This window comes from Sesamum indicum, linkage group LG13 (genome assembly GCF_000512975.1).
Source record: "Sesamum indicum cultivar Zhongzhi No. 13 linkage group LG13, S_indicum_v1.0, whole genome shotgun sequence".
Taxonomy (NCBI): Eukaryota; Viridiplantae; Streptophyta; class Magnoliopsida; order Lamiales; family Pedaliaceae; genus Sesamum; species Sesamum indicum.
In genome coordinates, this window is record NC_026157.1 from 3,282,171 (window position 1) to 3,297,885 (window position 15,715).

The following is a 15,715-nucleotide window of genomic DNA, read 5'->3' on the forward strand; positions in this document are numbered from 1 at the left end:
ACTGCAATTTTTGAACTTTGTTCATGTGAAGATATCTAATACGTATTTTTTTTTCAAATTCAATACTATGTCGCATTACATCTGTTATTGTTATACATTTATACTCCAATGGTATTGACATTGACGTAAAATTAAATATGTACATAAAGGGAAATTGAATATTACAAATTCACTAAGTAATTAATTACAGATTTTTTATTTATGATTTTTCAATATAATTAGCTCATGTTTTACTATTTACTTTGTAGTCAACTAGTCATTATCATGAATTTGATCCACTAATCCGCCGACGTTTAAAATTGTAAATTTAACATTATAGAATGTTAATATGTAATTATTTAAAATAATGTTATACTGTCAATATTGCTTTTGTCTTTATATTTTCTGAAATGTTGATTGACTTTATACTATTAATTATAATCTAAACTCAATAAACCCTTGGCATAAAACATAATTCTATCGTCTCATGCATTCCTATAATTAGGTTCGTTAATAGAATTAGCTATTAAATACCTTTCTCGTCTAGTAAACCTTTATTTATTTAATATTAATTCTTATTTATTACTTAAAAAAGATATGAATATCTTTTTATAATAGGAACAAACGTTAAAGAGATTTTAAAATGGTATATATTTAACTAATACTTTTTCCTTTACTGAGCTGGTGAATCTATATAAAAAGGCCGCAATCTATGTTGTTTACAATGATTTAATCCAAAGATGGACGTGTGATAGGCGGTCAATTAATTATAATATCGAGGTCTAAATCGTGTTTCAACGTACTTCGAAAAACCTGAGCTGTTTGAGACCGTTACATGTCAAACGCGATTTTAGTTTGTTAAATTCAACTATCATCTTCTACATTTTGCGGGAGAATAGAATCGGCAGCAGCAGCAGCACCTGTCACTGTGAATGCTTCGCCCTGCAACACTCACTCCTTCTGTCCACCGTCGGCGATCGCACCACCACTCCTTCATTTCTCCGGCATAAATGAACTGTTTAAATTCAGTCGCCTCGATTCTGACATTTCAGTTTAAGATATGAACTTATGCTTCAAGCTCCGACGTTTGAGATTCATTCCTGTATAGCCGAGCTCTGAATTTTAATTTCGGTGTGAAAGTGAACGTTATAAATGGACATATTGTTTGCTCAGATCCAAGCGGACCTCCGCTCCAATGACGCGCTCCGGCAGTCCGGTGCTTTACTCCAAGCGCTGCAACAATGCGCCGCCGGACGGGATATCTCCGTCATCGCAAAATACGCAGTCGAAGAAATCGTTGCTTCCCCAGCCTCCGCGGTCTCCAAAAAACTCGCGTTCGACCTCATCCGCTCTACTCGCCTCACCGCTGATCTATGGGAAACCGTGTGTAGCGGCATTCGCAACGACCTCGATTTTCCTGACCCTGACGTCACCGCGGCCGCCATCTCAATCCTGGCAGCTATCCCCTCCCACCGCCTAGGCAAACTCATTACTGACTGCAATAAAGAGATTTCTGCTTGCTTCGATTCGGCCAGCGATAACCTCCGCTTTTCAATAACTGAAACACTGGGTTGCATTCTCGCACGTGACGATATCGTGACATTGTGTGAAAACAATATTAACTTGCTCGATCGTCTCTCCAATTGGTGGAATCGTATTGCTCAAAACATGCTTGATAAATCCGATAATGTTTCAAAGATCGCGTTTGAATCCATTGGGAAATTGTTTCAGGAACTTGAAACAAAGAGAATGAGTCGGCTCGCTGGAGACAAGTTAGTTGATACTGAAAATTCTGTTGCTATCAGATCAAATTGGGTTTCATCAATGGTTGATTTTGTGTGGAAGAGGAGAGATATATTGATGGCTCGATCATTAATTTTACCAATAGAGAGTTTTAGAGCGACCGTTTTTCCGTTGGTTTATGCAGTGAAGGCAGTGGCTTCAGGTTCAATAGAGGCAATCAAGAAAATATCCAGGTCATCAAAGACTAGGAATACTTCCGATTCAGGGCATGAAGAGAGCTTCGTAGGAGTGTCCAATATGGTATCACATTTGGCGCCATTTTTGGTATCATCATTGGATCCTGCATTGATATTTGAGGTGGGGATTAATATGTTGTACTTGGCTGATGTTCCTGGAGGGAAGCCTGAGTGGGCCTCTGAGTCAATTATTGCAATTCTCACACTTTGGGACAGGCAGGAGTATTCTTCCGCACGCGAGAGCATAGTTAGAGCTGTGGTTACTAACTTGCACCTCCTTGACCTTAGTATGCAGGTACGTGTTTGTGGATTCCTGCATTCTGTGGTGTGAATTTGATCCTGATATAATAATTAAATACCTCTCCACTTGCATGGCTTCAGAATTAATTAAAATATATTGCAGATTTTCTTATTATGGCTGACGAAAATCGTATGCTTGTGAAGTAACTAGCAGGGCTGTTCCTTGAGAAAATCCTTATGCAAAATCTTTGTTTTCCATGAATATTAGGGATTTAGAAAGACCATTTTATATTCAAACAAAAGAAAGACTAATCTGACTTAATGGTACAAAATAAATCGTCATTTTTTTTATAAGACAAATGGGCATATATTAATCGAGACCAAAAATACAAAGCAATCATCCCCTAGAGTTCTGCAAGGGTTTGAACAAAAAGGAATCCAAACAGTCTAAATCAACAAAACCTGACCAGTTAGAGTGAAAAGCCCAATGAGCAAGGGCATGACCCATCACATTAGTCTGCCTACTGATAAACCTTAATTTTCAATGCACTCTCCTAAGAATTGATTTAGCTTGTTCAACAATAGTAAAAAAAGATCAATCTGTTGCTACTGTACTAGTCATCATTTTCATAGCCATTTCAGAGTCACTTCCCAAGATGCTTTGCGACAGACCTATAGAATCCGCTTTAGTGTTGCCTGCAAGATCGCTTCAGCTCAGCTTGAGTAGCGTCATCTTCCATGTTGAGAATATAGCTGCTTGGAGAATGTTGCCAGATTGGCTGCCGAGAATCCATGCACTTCTCCTTCAAAGAATGCTGCCTCACAGTTGATCTTGAGCCAATGTCTTGGTGGTGGTCTCCAGTCATTTTGAAGGTTAGCCTTTCGAGCAATCTGCCCTTGATCCTCCGAACCTCGGCAGTTGATTGCCACAACCAATGCCCTATTCTTCTCATTTGGAACTGTCTTCGCTTCCTGCCAAATTCAATTGGAAAAGATAAAATATAAATATGCAGTGAAACCTGATCGATGAGGGTAGCTTCCTCTCATGTCATGTGGAAAATCCACTAAGGATAAGAGTTTGTTAGAAGTGAAATACTCTGTTTGGTTATTTCCTTCAACCTAAGAGCATTTCATGCTCTATCCAGTTGTTAGAGGTTTATCATCATCTTTAAATTTCTGGTTCTGCGCCCTATGGAACTGGGGTCATGGTAACAGTATTTGCTTTGGTATTCTTCTCTGTTGTAGGTGTCGCTGTTTAAAAAGCTGCTTCATATGGTGAGAAACTTGAGGGCGGAATCAGATCGAATGCATGCTTTGGCATGCATCTGCCGAACTGCTCTCTGTGTCTATCTTCTTGCAAAAGAGAATGTTCGTCGAGGTCAAAAACCACTTGTTGGAACAGATATCGCTTCACTATTTGAAGATGCCAGAATAAAGGATGACCTACACAGTATCACTAGCAAGAGCCTGTTTAGAGAAGAACTAGTTGCAATGCTGGTAGAAAGCTGCTTCCAGTTGTCCTTGCCATTGCCTGAGCAAACGAGTTCAGGTATGGAGAGCAGGGTGATTGGAGCTTTAGCATATGGAACTGGTTATGGTGCATTGAACTGGACAGAACCAGCCCTGGAAGTAGTGGAAGTGTGTAGACCATGCATTAAATGGGATTGTGATGGTAGGACATATGCCATTGATTGTTATCTAAAGTTGCTTGTTAGACTTTGCTACATTTATGACACCCGAGGTGGTGTCAAAAGAGTCAAAGATGGGGCTTCTCAGGATCAGATATTGAATGAAACACGGTTGCAAAATTTGCAGCGAGAGCTTGTTAGGGATCTCCGTGAGGTTTGCAACACTTTGTCACATTATATTCTTTCTGATTACCTGGAATGTTAGAATTCTATGTCAAAATTCTTTGCTTTCCTGACCCTTACATTTCAATGCTTCAATATCCAGTGTAAAATTTGCAATACCCTAGTTGTTTCGAACAACGGCTGTAAAACTTTACTGATTATATTGGATTACATTTCCTTAATAATTGTTTTAAACCTGCTTTGTCACGTTCTAGGTATTAATTCCATTGTCAGGTGTCATTGTAGTTTTGCTGCTTCTGATTGTAGTTTTGCTTGAGATGTTGTTGTCTTGCTCGTTCCATTTGTTTCTTTATGGAGTAGAAGACAACTAATGTTTTTAATAGGTTTAGTGTGTATTATTAGCTATCTCATACACAATCATATCTGATTTGGCAGGTTCACACCCCTAGAATCAGTGGCCGTCTTCTCTGGGCTATTTCAGAGCATATTAACTTGGAGGGACTGGACCCCCTTCTTGCTGATGACCCTGACGATCCATTAAACATAATTTTAACAAATATCCACAAAGTTCTATGCAACATAGATTCATCTCCTAGTACAACAAATCGGCTTCAAGATGTTCAAGCAGTTCTTTTATGCGCACAGCTTTTAGGATCACGGAATGCTAGGGCTGGACAATTGTTGCCTAAAGAGCTTGAAGAATTTAGGAGCCATCCCTCTGCTGATTCAGTCAATAAGCACCAGTGCCGTTTAATACTACAGAGAATTAAATATGTTTCAAGTCATTCAGATGATAAGTGAGCATTTTATCCAGATTCATGTACTGAAATGAAGCAGAATGCATAGATTTGATTGAGAAGATGAGTTCCACCAAGGAACTGCTAACAAATAACTGATATGCTCATACATGAACGCATTTATCTGTCATACTTGCAGAAACAGTCAATATATATAGTGCTTGTGTGTATATAAGTTAATACTTCTTCCCCCTTGTTTTTGCTGATAATATGTTATAGAGCATCCAGACATATTTCTGTATTCTTCATTCCCCTTAATAGTAACAAGGTCGCATGCAACATCTGGCATGATATCAAGGGCAATGCAAGCTGGATAAATTGCAAAGCGTGCAACTTAGTTACATACTGAACTAGAATTTCTGAAGTATCAACACTAGATGATCCTTGCTCATTTCTTTCGTTCACTATGAACCTGCCACATAACTGGCTTGGTGGAGATGCATATCTCAAGCAATTTACTGAGACCGTTGGGCCCATGTGCTGATCATTCTACTTCTAATTCATTGTGAATTAGAAATCATCGTTGTTGTGCCTGAAGCTTGATCAAAAGCAATTGCTTACAACTTAAGAGTATAATATATATACAATTGATCTTGCAAATAAGGAGTCAATACTTCTTGGATGTCGTTCTACTTTGGTTGCTTAATCTTCTTTTGCATTTTGTTTTCAGATGGGCGGGGGTTAGTGAAACCAGAGGAGATTACCCGTTTAGCCACCACAAGCTAACTGTTCAGTTCTATGATGCATCTGCTGCTCAGGATCGGAAACTAGAGGGATTGATACATAAGGCTATTTTGGAACTCTGGAGACCAGATCCCAGTGAATTAACTCAATTGTTAGCAAAAGGGATTGGCTTAAATTTGATCAAGGTTACGCCTAGTGCAATTACTTTAACGGGTAGTAGTGATCCTTGCTATGTTGAGGGATATCACTTGACAGATCCAAATGATGGAAGGATTACCCTGCATTTGAAGGTAAGATAACCACTTCTGTTGCTGCTCTAATTAGGCTTCCAAGCGGACAAGTTCATTGTCAAACAGCTTGTCTGTAGCTTATAAGTGTATTGCACTCATTTTTATATAGACAAATCAGCTTTAACAGTTTGTTTTGGCAGAGCTCAAAATATTCCCTTATTTGTTGACTTTTTGATGAGCTAGTGCATGCTGGTTTCAACTCTGTAGTGAGTGAATAATGGTTGTCTGCATGATTATTGTTAAAGCTACTAGGAAAATGCAGGTCCATTCCCATTTTATAATTGATTGCACTGCTAGCACTTTCTAAGGACCTTAAATCTTATCCTGCTCTTGTTTATATATATATATTAAAAAAAACTTGTATTATTCTTATGTTCATTTTAATTTTGTATCGTTCATGTGAAAGAAAATATAGTGGAAATTGATCCCTCTAAGGATCACATCATGGTAGAAAAGGGATGAAATTCTGGATACTCTGAAGGGTGAATTTGTTTCTCTGATAACAGTTTATCACATTCTTTTACATTTATTTTGTTTTTATATTTGCAAGTTCACAGTGGCGATCAAGTTCTTCTGCAACAGACTCAATATCTCTTCTTTTTCTGCGATCAACACGATTTCTGGCAGATCTGATAGAATATACTAACAATTATTGCAGGTTCTGAATCTTACAGAGATTGAACTAAATCGTGTTGACATTCGTGTTGGTCTGTCTGGTGGGTTATACTTCATGGATGGATCTCCTCAAGCAGTTCGGCAGTTGCATGATGTTGTTTCACAGGTAAAGTTGGACATGCTACCTCTTCATTGTTGTATCTTATTGTACTAGCATTTTCAATTCTTTTGGGTGTGTACATTCCTTTGTGATCCATTGTAGTTATCATACTCAATAGTCATTTGATTCATATTTATCCAGGAACCAGTAAGGTGCAGCGTGACTGTTGGGGTTTCCCATTTTGAGCGTTGTGCTCTGTGGGTCCAAGTCCTGTACTATCCATTTCATGGTAGTGGTGCTCCAGAAGATTATGAAGGGGATTATTCTGAGGAAGATCCACAAATTATGAGACAAAGGAGATGTCCGAGGCCTGAATTAGGAGACCCTGTGATTTTTAGATGTCTGCCATACAAAATTCCGCTTACTGAACTTCTGGTGCCGCATAAAATTTCACCTGTTGAGTATTTCCGTCTATGGCCTAGTTTACCTGCTATAGTGGAGTGTACCGGTACATATACATACGAAGGAAGTGGTTTTAAGGCTACAGCTGCCCAGCAGTATGGGGAGTCTCCTTTTCTCAGTGGCTTAAAATCTCTGTCTTCGAAGCCTTTCCATAAAGTTTGCTCACATCTGATTCGGACTGTTGCTGGATTCCAGGTGGGTTTACTCACACTACCTATGTTAGATATACTTACGTCGTCTTTGTCGTCTCTAATCTTAAATCATTTTACAGAACTTAGTTTTTAGTTTGCACTTCAGTTGGATGAATTTCTTTTGGATTTCATATATCATTTTTGGTCCATATTCTGGAACAAATTCTGAAGCTTGAATCGAAATGAAAATTTTTATCGATTTTCTAGAGCACCTAAGTACATAACAAAATCCTTCCACCAAAATAGAATTTCACCCTTTGAGTACTTAAAGATTGTATTTACTCTTTGATTTTCATATAAAATCTGCCGATAATGTTTTGGCACAAGTAGGGAACAGAGGATTAAATGTAATTGTATAATAAGTAATCTCTTCAGACACACAGACTCGTATATGTGCTGGGGATACGTGCTGTGCCTGCGGAAAAAGGGAGAGAGAACTCTTAAAAATCTTACGGACTTTTAGGCTGTTATAACATCTGAGGTTCTGTATTCAGGCTACCAAACCTAAGCTTAGAAAAGATCATAATGTTTCCATGAGCTTTTCCTTGTCCCAGTTCTGGCTTTTCAGGTTAGCAACCACTATACTGAAATGAGTTTTTGGTCTTAAAACAGCTATGCTATGCTGCTAAAACTTTGTTTGGAGGGTTTCTCGGCATGATGATTTCTGGTGCCAGTGAAGTAAGCAGAAACGTGGACCTTGGAGACGAGACCACCACCATGATATGCAAATTTGTGGTTCGAGCTTCAGATGCATCTATCACAAAGGAGATTGGTTCAGATCTACAGGCCTGGATGGATGACCTTACTGATGGCACAATTGCGTACATGCCTGAAGATGAGGTCAAAGAAGCAGCCGCGGAGAGGCTGCGAATCTCAATGGAACGGATAGCTTTGCTAAAGGCAGCACGGCCTCGTCGAAAGTCTTCCACTTCTGATGATGATGAAGAGAAGGAAGAGGATGAAGAGAAAAAAGATACAGAGCATAAAGACTACGAGGAAGATGGAAAAGGCAAGGGACCTTCCACATTGTTTAAATTAACTGCAGAGGAAGTCGAACATCGTGCTCTTCAAGCAGCTGTATTGCAGGAATGGCACATGCTGTGTAAGGACAGGAGGAAACTCAATTAGCTGATCTTTTTTTTGGTCATCAGGTTTTGATTGCCCCTTTGTTTGTCCTCCTCCTGTACACATTTTGGTTAGCCAGTCATAATTTGATTTGTTTTAGGAACTTTTGGGAATTGTATGCTTATTTGTTAGTAAATCTGCAATCTCAATGCTGGTTTAAGAGATACAGGAAAGAAGCACTGCGACGGACTCATCATTCCAGAGCAATATGAAGTTTTTGACTTGGATAATTGGTCAAGAAGATAAATAAGCAGTAAAGTTGCTGGATCTTAATCACTCCATCAATGCCTCAGTGACATTCATGGTGCTGAAATTGGCATATTGCACAGATTCCCCACAAAGAACATTCCAAACAAGTGAATAAAGAAGATCTCGTTATTAAAGCTTGGAATCTGGCAGGTAAATCTTCCGTAATTCTTTTCGTAGAATTTTCCCAGATGGACTCTTTGGTATAGAGTTAACGAATACTACACGCCTTATTTTCTTATATGGAGCAACCTGTAAATAAGTGATAGAGAAGGCATGTTTTTAGATGCTGCACCAAGCAAATATATAAACTGATTTCTTGATAGACAAAAACCAATTGCCCAATGCTTTCTGCTTGTTCATTTTATTGCAATATTGAATATGTCATAAATAAAAGTATATACAACAAAATATTCAAAACCAAATTGATCAAGAAGAGTGATAATTACCTGTTTCCCGATAAATTCTATGATTTGGCCTTCTTCAAGTCTGCTTTGGGGACGACCGACAACAAAGGCTAAGGGCACTTGACCAGCTTCTTCGTCGGGGTAGCTGTACCATAAATTATATTTACTAATTAGAAGTTTAGGCCATTTTCCAGAAATAGAAAGATTGGACGGGAGCGGAATAGCACCTGACCTCATGTTCAAGCTACTGTTATTTCATAGTAAACAGCAAATAAATGCTTGCGGAGAATAAATTATTTATTACAGTGGTAAAAGATATTAACCAAACAAAATACACTACAACTTCAAGACACGAAGCTTACGCTATTACAGCTGCATCTACAATATCAGGGTGGGCGAGGAGCAGTTGTTCGAGCTCAGCTGGAGGAACCTAATCCAGTAACACAGTAGAGCTCAAAACTGGATACAGATATATATAGGATTAAATGCAATTTTGGTCCTCTAACTATAGCTAAATTCTATTTTAGTTCTTTAATTATTAGGGTTTGTATTTGGTCCTTTATGTATTTTAATTGCTCAATTGTGGGACTTTTTTCATCGGAAAAATATCCTTTTTCGCCTTAGTTTCACCGCCACATTCTTTTTAAAAATCTATTGCCGTCACTTAAGATTGCCGAGAGCCACATATACCTTTCGACTCCCCAACTCAATATGAACAAAACCCCTCAATCAATTTCAGATTTCGATCACCACAAAGATTGGGCTTTCACCTTCACCGCCGCAGCCTCTTCATATTGATTCGCCGCGGTCTGTACGAACGGCGGTCGCAGACCACCACAGTTCGACTCGCCTCTTCCTTGCGAGTCTAACGAGACAAGTCCCAGCTATTTTCATCAACGTGGTGCGGAGATCCAAGGATTTGAAGTTCATGGCCACCGTCCGAACGATTCTTGATCGCACCCCTCTTTTTCCGCCACCTTCTTTCTCAAAATCTGCCACCGTCACTCAAAATTGCCGAGAGCCACATATACCGTTCGACTCCCCAGCTCAATATGAACAAAACCCCTCAATCAATTTCAGGTTTCGATCACCACAAAGACTCAGTTTTCACCTTCACCGCTGCAGCTTCTTAGCGTCAATTCGCCGCGATCCGTTCGCCGTTCGCGGACCACCACAGTTCGACTCACCTCTTCCTTATGACTCTAACGAGATAATTCCCAGCCATTTTCATCAACGTGGTGCGGAGATCCAAGGATTTGAAGTTCACGGTCACCGTCCGGCGGGCTGGATATTTTCCGACGAAAAAAGTCTCAAAATTGAGCAATTAAAATACATAGAGGACCAAATTCAAATCCTAACAAGTTAAAGAACTAAAATGAGATTTGACTATAATTAGAGGATCAAAATTGCATTTAATCCATATATATATATATAGATAGACGGGTATAGATTCAAACGTGACAGCTTAAGGAAGAAAGATGGTAAAGTGATGACAACCTGGTACCCTTTGTATTTGATTAACTCCTTTATCCTATCAACCACAAAAAAGAAACCTTCATTGTCTACATAACAGACATCACCAGTTCTCAACCACTCATCTGATACCAAGGTTTCAAAAGTCGCTTTGGGATCATCCACATATCCTACAAAAATGCCACAAACGTTCTCCAGCTTTGAGCCACATAAAATAATAATCCCTCTCCGCCAAAAATTATCTTCTCTTTGCTACAGTACAAGATTAAACTGTTTAGATTCTATTATTAGTTGACACTTTCAGTTTCAAAGTTTACATAAGCATACTCATCAGTTCTTGATGTAATTACATCATAACTACAAGGGAGAGCAAGGATTAATGGTCTTAGCTGTGATCTTAGTTTACCTTTCATCACTGTAGGTCCTTTTATCCAGAGTTCCCCTAGCTTGCCAGGAGGCTGAGCAATGCCTGTGTCAGTATCAACAATCTTGGCTTCATTATTTCCAAACAGCTTTCCCACTGAACCCCATCGCTGATATTCATCAGGACTCGATGCTCTCACTGCTGCACCACTTGTTTCCGTCATCCCATAACCCTTAAATTTAGCAGTCCAGTTACTTCTTATATTCAAAATTAAAAGAAAACAAATGAAGCATGCACAGATTCTCAAAATACTCAGTTAAATCATATGCAAAAAGAAAGAACAGAAGTAAAACCACACCATAGGACGAGATATCTACGTCTAATTCAAAATCTTTCGATTTTTGGTTGATGCACATTAATTGCAAACATAATAGGTATCTTCCATTTATCGTCAACCCTCACTGATCATGTTAAAGAGTATCGGTGGATATATAATTGAATCAACCAGCGTTGACCCATGAAAATTATCTAGTTTTATATATTTTCCAAAACCATTTGATATTTACGATAATAGTCTATATAATCAAAGTAAACTAAAAAAAAACAGAAATAGTTTTCATACATTTGAAGACTTTTACTTGTGTATATGTGTAGGAATAAGTAGCATGGCATAGGAATAAAATGAACTTGAGCAGTCCGTGGTTATGATAACTAGCTTTACAACTTGATATTAGCCTTGCCATTCCGGATATCATGTATGTATATTTTCAAGAACTCAATAACATGGATCAGGATCAGGAGTGAAAAAGTTGAAGAGGAGTTGAGCATAACATGGAGCTTGCATGTGCTTAATGCCATATGAATAATTTTGCTTAATATTTTTTTGTGTGTTTGTATCTTATTTTAATGTATTAATGTCTCAAGTACTTTTATGATTAATTTTATTGATACTATATACGTAAAAGTTTGGGTGGTAGTACTATATAGTAATTTATGATACTTCGAATTTTATTAATGTTTTTATGGAAATTTTTAAGCAATGTGTAGTGTATGTTTCATTTTTGTATGGCTCAATAATATTTGATACAACGTGACATATATTCCCACCTATTTTATAGTCTATACCACTAGTTTGAACCATAGCACCGATCAGCACAAGCCTAGCTAATATAATTATGGAATATAGTCCCGCATTTCAAACAAATCAACATAGCAACATATTAATATTTGCGTAGATATTTGGATTGATTAAATGAAAAAGGGTAGAAATTTCTTCGATAGACTAACCTGGAAAATAAAAATTGTTGGGAATTTCTTGGCAAAGGCTTCGATCAAATCTATGCCGAGTGGGGCTGCGCCGCTGCCCACAGCCTCCAACGATCCCAAGTCAAAATTCTTTGTTAAATTACTCTTCACCATTGCGACCACGATTGGCGGCACCACCGCCAAATGCGTCACTTTAAACTCCTCTACTGCCCTCAGCATTTTGCTCAACTCGTACCTCTCCATCACCACCACCGTCTCGGCCAGCGCCACCGACTTCAGCGTGTAATGAAACCCAAAGACATGAAAATACGGCGTTATGTACAAGCCCACCACCGGAGAAGACCTCTGCTGCCTCTGGTAATAGAAACTGGCGGTAACTGCAATGAAGTTGCGGTGAGTGATGACCACGCCTTTCGCGTGCCCCGTCGTCCCAGACGAAAAGAGTATCGCCGCGACGTCGTTCTGGCTCACCTCCACCTCTACGACTTCACTACCGATCCTCCTCGTCATCATGCGTTCGAACTCCGGCGAGTCAATGAGAATCGTTTTACACCCGTGCTCCACGAGTTTGACAGCGGTTACCGACGTGGCGAACGCGACAAACGGCTTCGAGATTCTGATTTGACGGGAGATTTCAGAGTTCGTGCTGAGTGGATTGGCCGGAGAGACAGCGACGCCGATGGAGAGGAGCGCGAAATAGAGGATGGGAACGCGGGTGGAGTTAGGCGAGAGGACAAAAGCGACATCGTTCCTGGAGAGGCCAACTTCCGTTCGTAGAGAGAGAGCTAAGGCCTCGACGTAAAGACGGAACTGGGGGTAAGAAATGCGGTGGCCGGTGTCGGATTGAATTAGCGCGGTGGAATCCACCCAGTCGGAGGCGGACTGAAGGGAGAGAGCATAAGAGGCGGCGGAGAGAGGAGTGTTTTCCGGTGGAAGAGGAACGGGAGGGCGGAGGCTGTAGAAGGTTTTGGTTTCGGGGCAGAAGCCTGTTTTCGGGTCTATGGATGATGGATCGGATTTGCCCATTTTAGTAAGAGAGTGCACAAAGAGAGAGTGTACTGTGTTATTACCAGAATCAGCTGTAGCCTGCTGGCCGAGCTCTGGATGCCGTTGACTTAACAATGATCTAATCAGATGGTTGTTACATCAAAACGACAAAATCTGATTTCAGGTGGGCCAGCTTCAACCATTCACTCATTGGGCCAAGCCCAAATTGGCCCGCTCTTGGGCTTTTCTTTTTGGACGCAGGAAATTCTCAATCTTGACATTTCCGATTAAAGCTCGTCAGACTGGTCTTCTTCTTCCTTTTATCGGATCTCTAATACTAGCCGCCGATCAGTTTTGGGTATTCAGGTGACTTTTTCCCTTCGATCTGCTCTTTATGTGCACTGAGATGACTTCTTTTCCTCATTTTTTCTTTTTAGTTTGTGCGCGCGTGTGTGTGTTTGGAAGTTGCAGCACTGCATATCTTCATCTGGTTGTGTAACGTTTCGAATTTAATTAGATTATGTGATGTTCACATTTTGTTGCTAGGAGATGCTGTAGGAATATTTTTTGATTTGACTGTTTTTTAACAGTAGCACTTGGAGCTGTTAAATGCTGTTTCTCTGTCATTTTTGTGTTGGAATGTGAGAATTATAATGAAAGTTGCGATTTTGAGCCATAAGATGATGATGTTTCTTTTGTCCCCATCCAAGTCATGGACGCTGGTGGGCAGTGGAGAACAATCTATGGGAATTCCTTTGAATCATATATGAATGGATATGATGGAATGTTAAGTGTATAATTTATCGAAAGAAAAAAAGGAATTTTATACTGTCTGCATATACTCATGTGGTGGCTGATGGTTTCAATTTGTTGTTCTTGATGATTGAAATATGGGGAGATAGATTCATGCTGGCAGTTATTATGTGAATAATCTGTTTCTGATGCTTCTTAACCCTCTCTGTCTCTTATGGTTTCTATGGGGACTAGATGCTGCTCATTTTCTGTCATAAGAATTATAAAGTTATGTTGGGTTTGGTTATCAGACTCTGAATCTCTGCCTTTTCTTCTTCGCTCCTTTTTAAACAGGGTGCTCTGTTAAGATGCTTGGAGGTAGAGCAATCCAGCGGCTGCTGACAGCTAGACTCAAGTTGCAAAGCACTGTAAGGATACAACTCTAATTTTCTTTTCCCATTAGGTCCTATTATCATCTACAATATACTCTGGAAACATCCTGCATGTATCCTTAGCAATCCCTTGCATCTGTTCATCTCTGAATATTATAAATAAATCAATTTTCACATGATGTGTAAAAGCTAAGGTTTAATCTTTTTGCTGATGAGTGAATGAGATCCATTGCATTCTTTTTTTCCTCGTCCAAAACCTGGGGTCATTATGACAGTTGCAAGCTGCAAAATGAAAGACTCCTATATTAATTTCCACTTTCAGGCTTCTCCTTTGTCATCTATTATTTCCAAGACAGAGCAGGAAGGTGTTGAATCTGCCACCATGCAATCCTGGAGAGTAATAGCCCTGTTTGGAGCAGGTGTCTCAGGGCTGTTAAGTTTTGCAACAATAGCATCATGTGATGAGGCTGAACATGGTTTGGGCGTCCCTAGCTATCCTTGGCCCCACAAGGGCATTCTGAGTTCATATGACCATGCGTCGTAAGTTCTTCTTTAGCTTATATAGTGTTTATTTTGTTTCATACATTAAAGCTGAATCCATCTTCGGATCTATACTCAGCTCCACTTCAATTACGATTTTGCTAGGGAACTTGACTTTAAAGTATATTACATGTTCTTGTCTGTTCGGTTCATGATTCATTTCAATTTTTCTCCATGAATGAAAGCAGTTAAACATCTTCAGCTCCAACCATGCTGTTTTTTTCAAGTCTCAGACCATTTATTGTTCCATATATCCATGTGTAACCTGACAATGGGAATTTTTACTGCATTGATTGACTGGAGGTGGGAAAGCATAGCCCACTTTTTCTACCTAAATTCATAACAATGAAGACCCAAATCAGATTTATTACCTCTCACACACAGGTGTTGATTCATTTTGTTTCATGAATTCTCAAAGTTGACAAAAACAGGAGTCCCCACAAATGACAACCTTGATGCCCTAAATCTACTATAGTCCCGACAAAACAACAAAAGACATAAACTTCATGAACAAATTTTACTTTCTGGTTTCCATGTTCTTTCACCACTCTCCATCAAAATCTCCACACTTGAAAGAACTTATTCCTCTATCTGAGCGAGCATGTAGTTGAACTAGAAGTATTGGTATTATCCATCTCCACGCCACTGCCAAAAAAGCAAAACAAGAAGATGAATGTGCATGGAACCAAAAAAAAAACCCAGCTGTTCATGCCAAAAAAAAGAGAGAGAAGAAGGTGAAAATTGTAAAACAAAAATAAAGAAACCCTGTGCGTATGGATGACTTGTTTGATTTTCGTTGATATTTGCTCTTTGTACTCTTTCTTTTGATTAGTAAACATATGTAGAAATGTTTTGTGTGCTTTTCCTTGAAATTCTTTAGTTTCTGAGGATGACAAAATAGTAATGCATCTGTAACTTGTCTGTAGTGTAGCTGTGTCTAAAGTTGACAAGCGGATTTTCTATTCCATTTATCCCAAAATGATTGTGTTAGCTCTTTCTTGCTAGATATTTAGGACAGGTCCTCTGCTTGGGTGA

General features: G+C 39.3%; 3 protein-coding genes across 5 annotated transcripts in view; 2 read left to right on the top strand and 1 right to left on the bottom strand.

The window, feature by feature from the left end:
* Positions 884 to 8,310, top strand: LOC105176270 (protein TPLATE). The gene is made up of 7 exons (XM_011099012.2): positions 884 to 2,253; positions 3,444 to 4,040; positions 4,445 to 4,806; positions 5,477 to 5,780; positions 6,439 to 6,561; positions 6,697 to 7,152; positions 7,761 to 8,310. Exons 1-7 carry the CDS (start codon positions 1,132 to 1,134, stop codon positions 8,274 to 8,276), a joined length of 3,480 nt encoding a protein of 1,159 aa, XP_011097314.1. The 5' UTR covers positions 884 to 1,131; the 3' UTR covers positions 8,277 to 8,310.
* Positions 8,199 to 13,159, bottom strand: LOC105176269 (4-coumarate--CoA ligase-like 9). 2 transcript variants are annotated; one of them, XM_020698714.1, is made up of 6 exons: positions 12,051 to 13,159; positions 10,806 to 10,995; positions 10,424 to 10,569; positions 9,289 to 9,356; positions 8,969 to 9,071; positions 8,199 to 8,329 (listed from the first exon to the last, which is right to left on the bottom strand). In XM_020698714.1, exons 1-6 carry the CDS (start codon positions 13,053 to 13,055, stop codon positions 8,273 to 8,275), a joined length of 1,569 nt encoding a protein of 522 aa, XP_020554373.1. In that variant the 5' UTR covers positions 13,056 to 13,159; the 3' UTR covers positions 8,199 to 8,272. The 2 variants fall into 2 exon arrangements, with proteins under 2 accessions (XP_020554373.1, XP_011097313.1); XM_011099011.2 differs by lacking the exon at positions 8,199 to 8,329 and adding an exon at positions 8,470 to 8,771.
* The window catches only part of LOC105176271 (cytochrome c1-2, heme protein, mitochondrial), a 4,298-nt gene continuing 1,845 nt past the window's right edge, over positions 13,263 to 15,715 (top strand). The window contains exons 1-3 of one of the 2 annotated variants that reach the window (XM_011099013.2): positions 13,263 to 13,382; positions 14,103 to 14,176; positions 14,463 to 14,680. In XM_011099013.2, coding sequence (XP_011097315.1) covers positions 14,117 to 14,176; positions 14,463 to 14,680 — 278 coding nt within the window. In that variant the 5' untranslated portion in view covers positions 13,263 to 13,382; positions 14,103 to 14,116. Of the gene's footprint in view, positions 13,383 to 13,427; positions 13,507 to 14,102; positions 14,177 to 14,462; positions 14,681 to 15,715 lie in introns of those variants that run through there. The other variant, XM_011099014.2, reaches the window with a different exon arrangement.

Coding starts and splice junctions, on each gene's coding strand:
- LOC105176270 (XM_011099012.2), top strand. CDS start 1,132: ATGGACATATTGTTTGCTCAGATCCAAGCGGACCTCCGCTCCAATGAC. Junction 4,041..4,444: donor TTGTTAGGGATCTCCGTGAG/GTTTGCAACACT, acceptor CTGATTTGGCAG/GTTCACACCCCTAGAATCAG. Junction 4,807..5,476: donor TCAAGTCATTCAGATGATAA/GTGAGCATTTTA, acceptor TTTTGTTTTCAG/ATGGGCGGGGGTTAGTGAAA.
- LOC105176269 (XM_011099011.2), bottom strand. CDS start 13,055: ATGGGCAAATCCGATCCATCATCCATAGACCCGAAAACAGGCTTCTGC. Junction 10,996..12,050: donor CAACAATTTTTATTTTCCAG/GTTAGTCTATCG, acceptor GCTAAATTTAAG/GGTTATGGGATGACGGAAAC. Junction 8,772..8,968: donor TAGAATTTATCGGGAAACAG/GTAATTATCACT, acceptor ACTTATTTACAG/GTTGCTCCATATAAGAAAAT.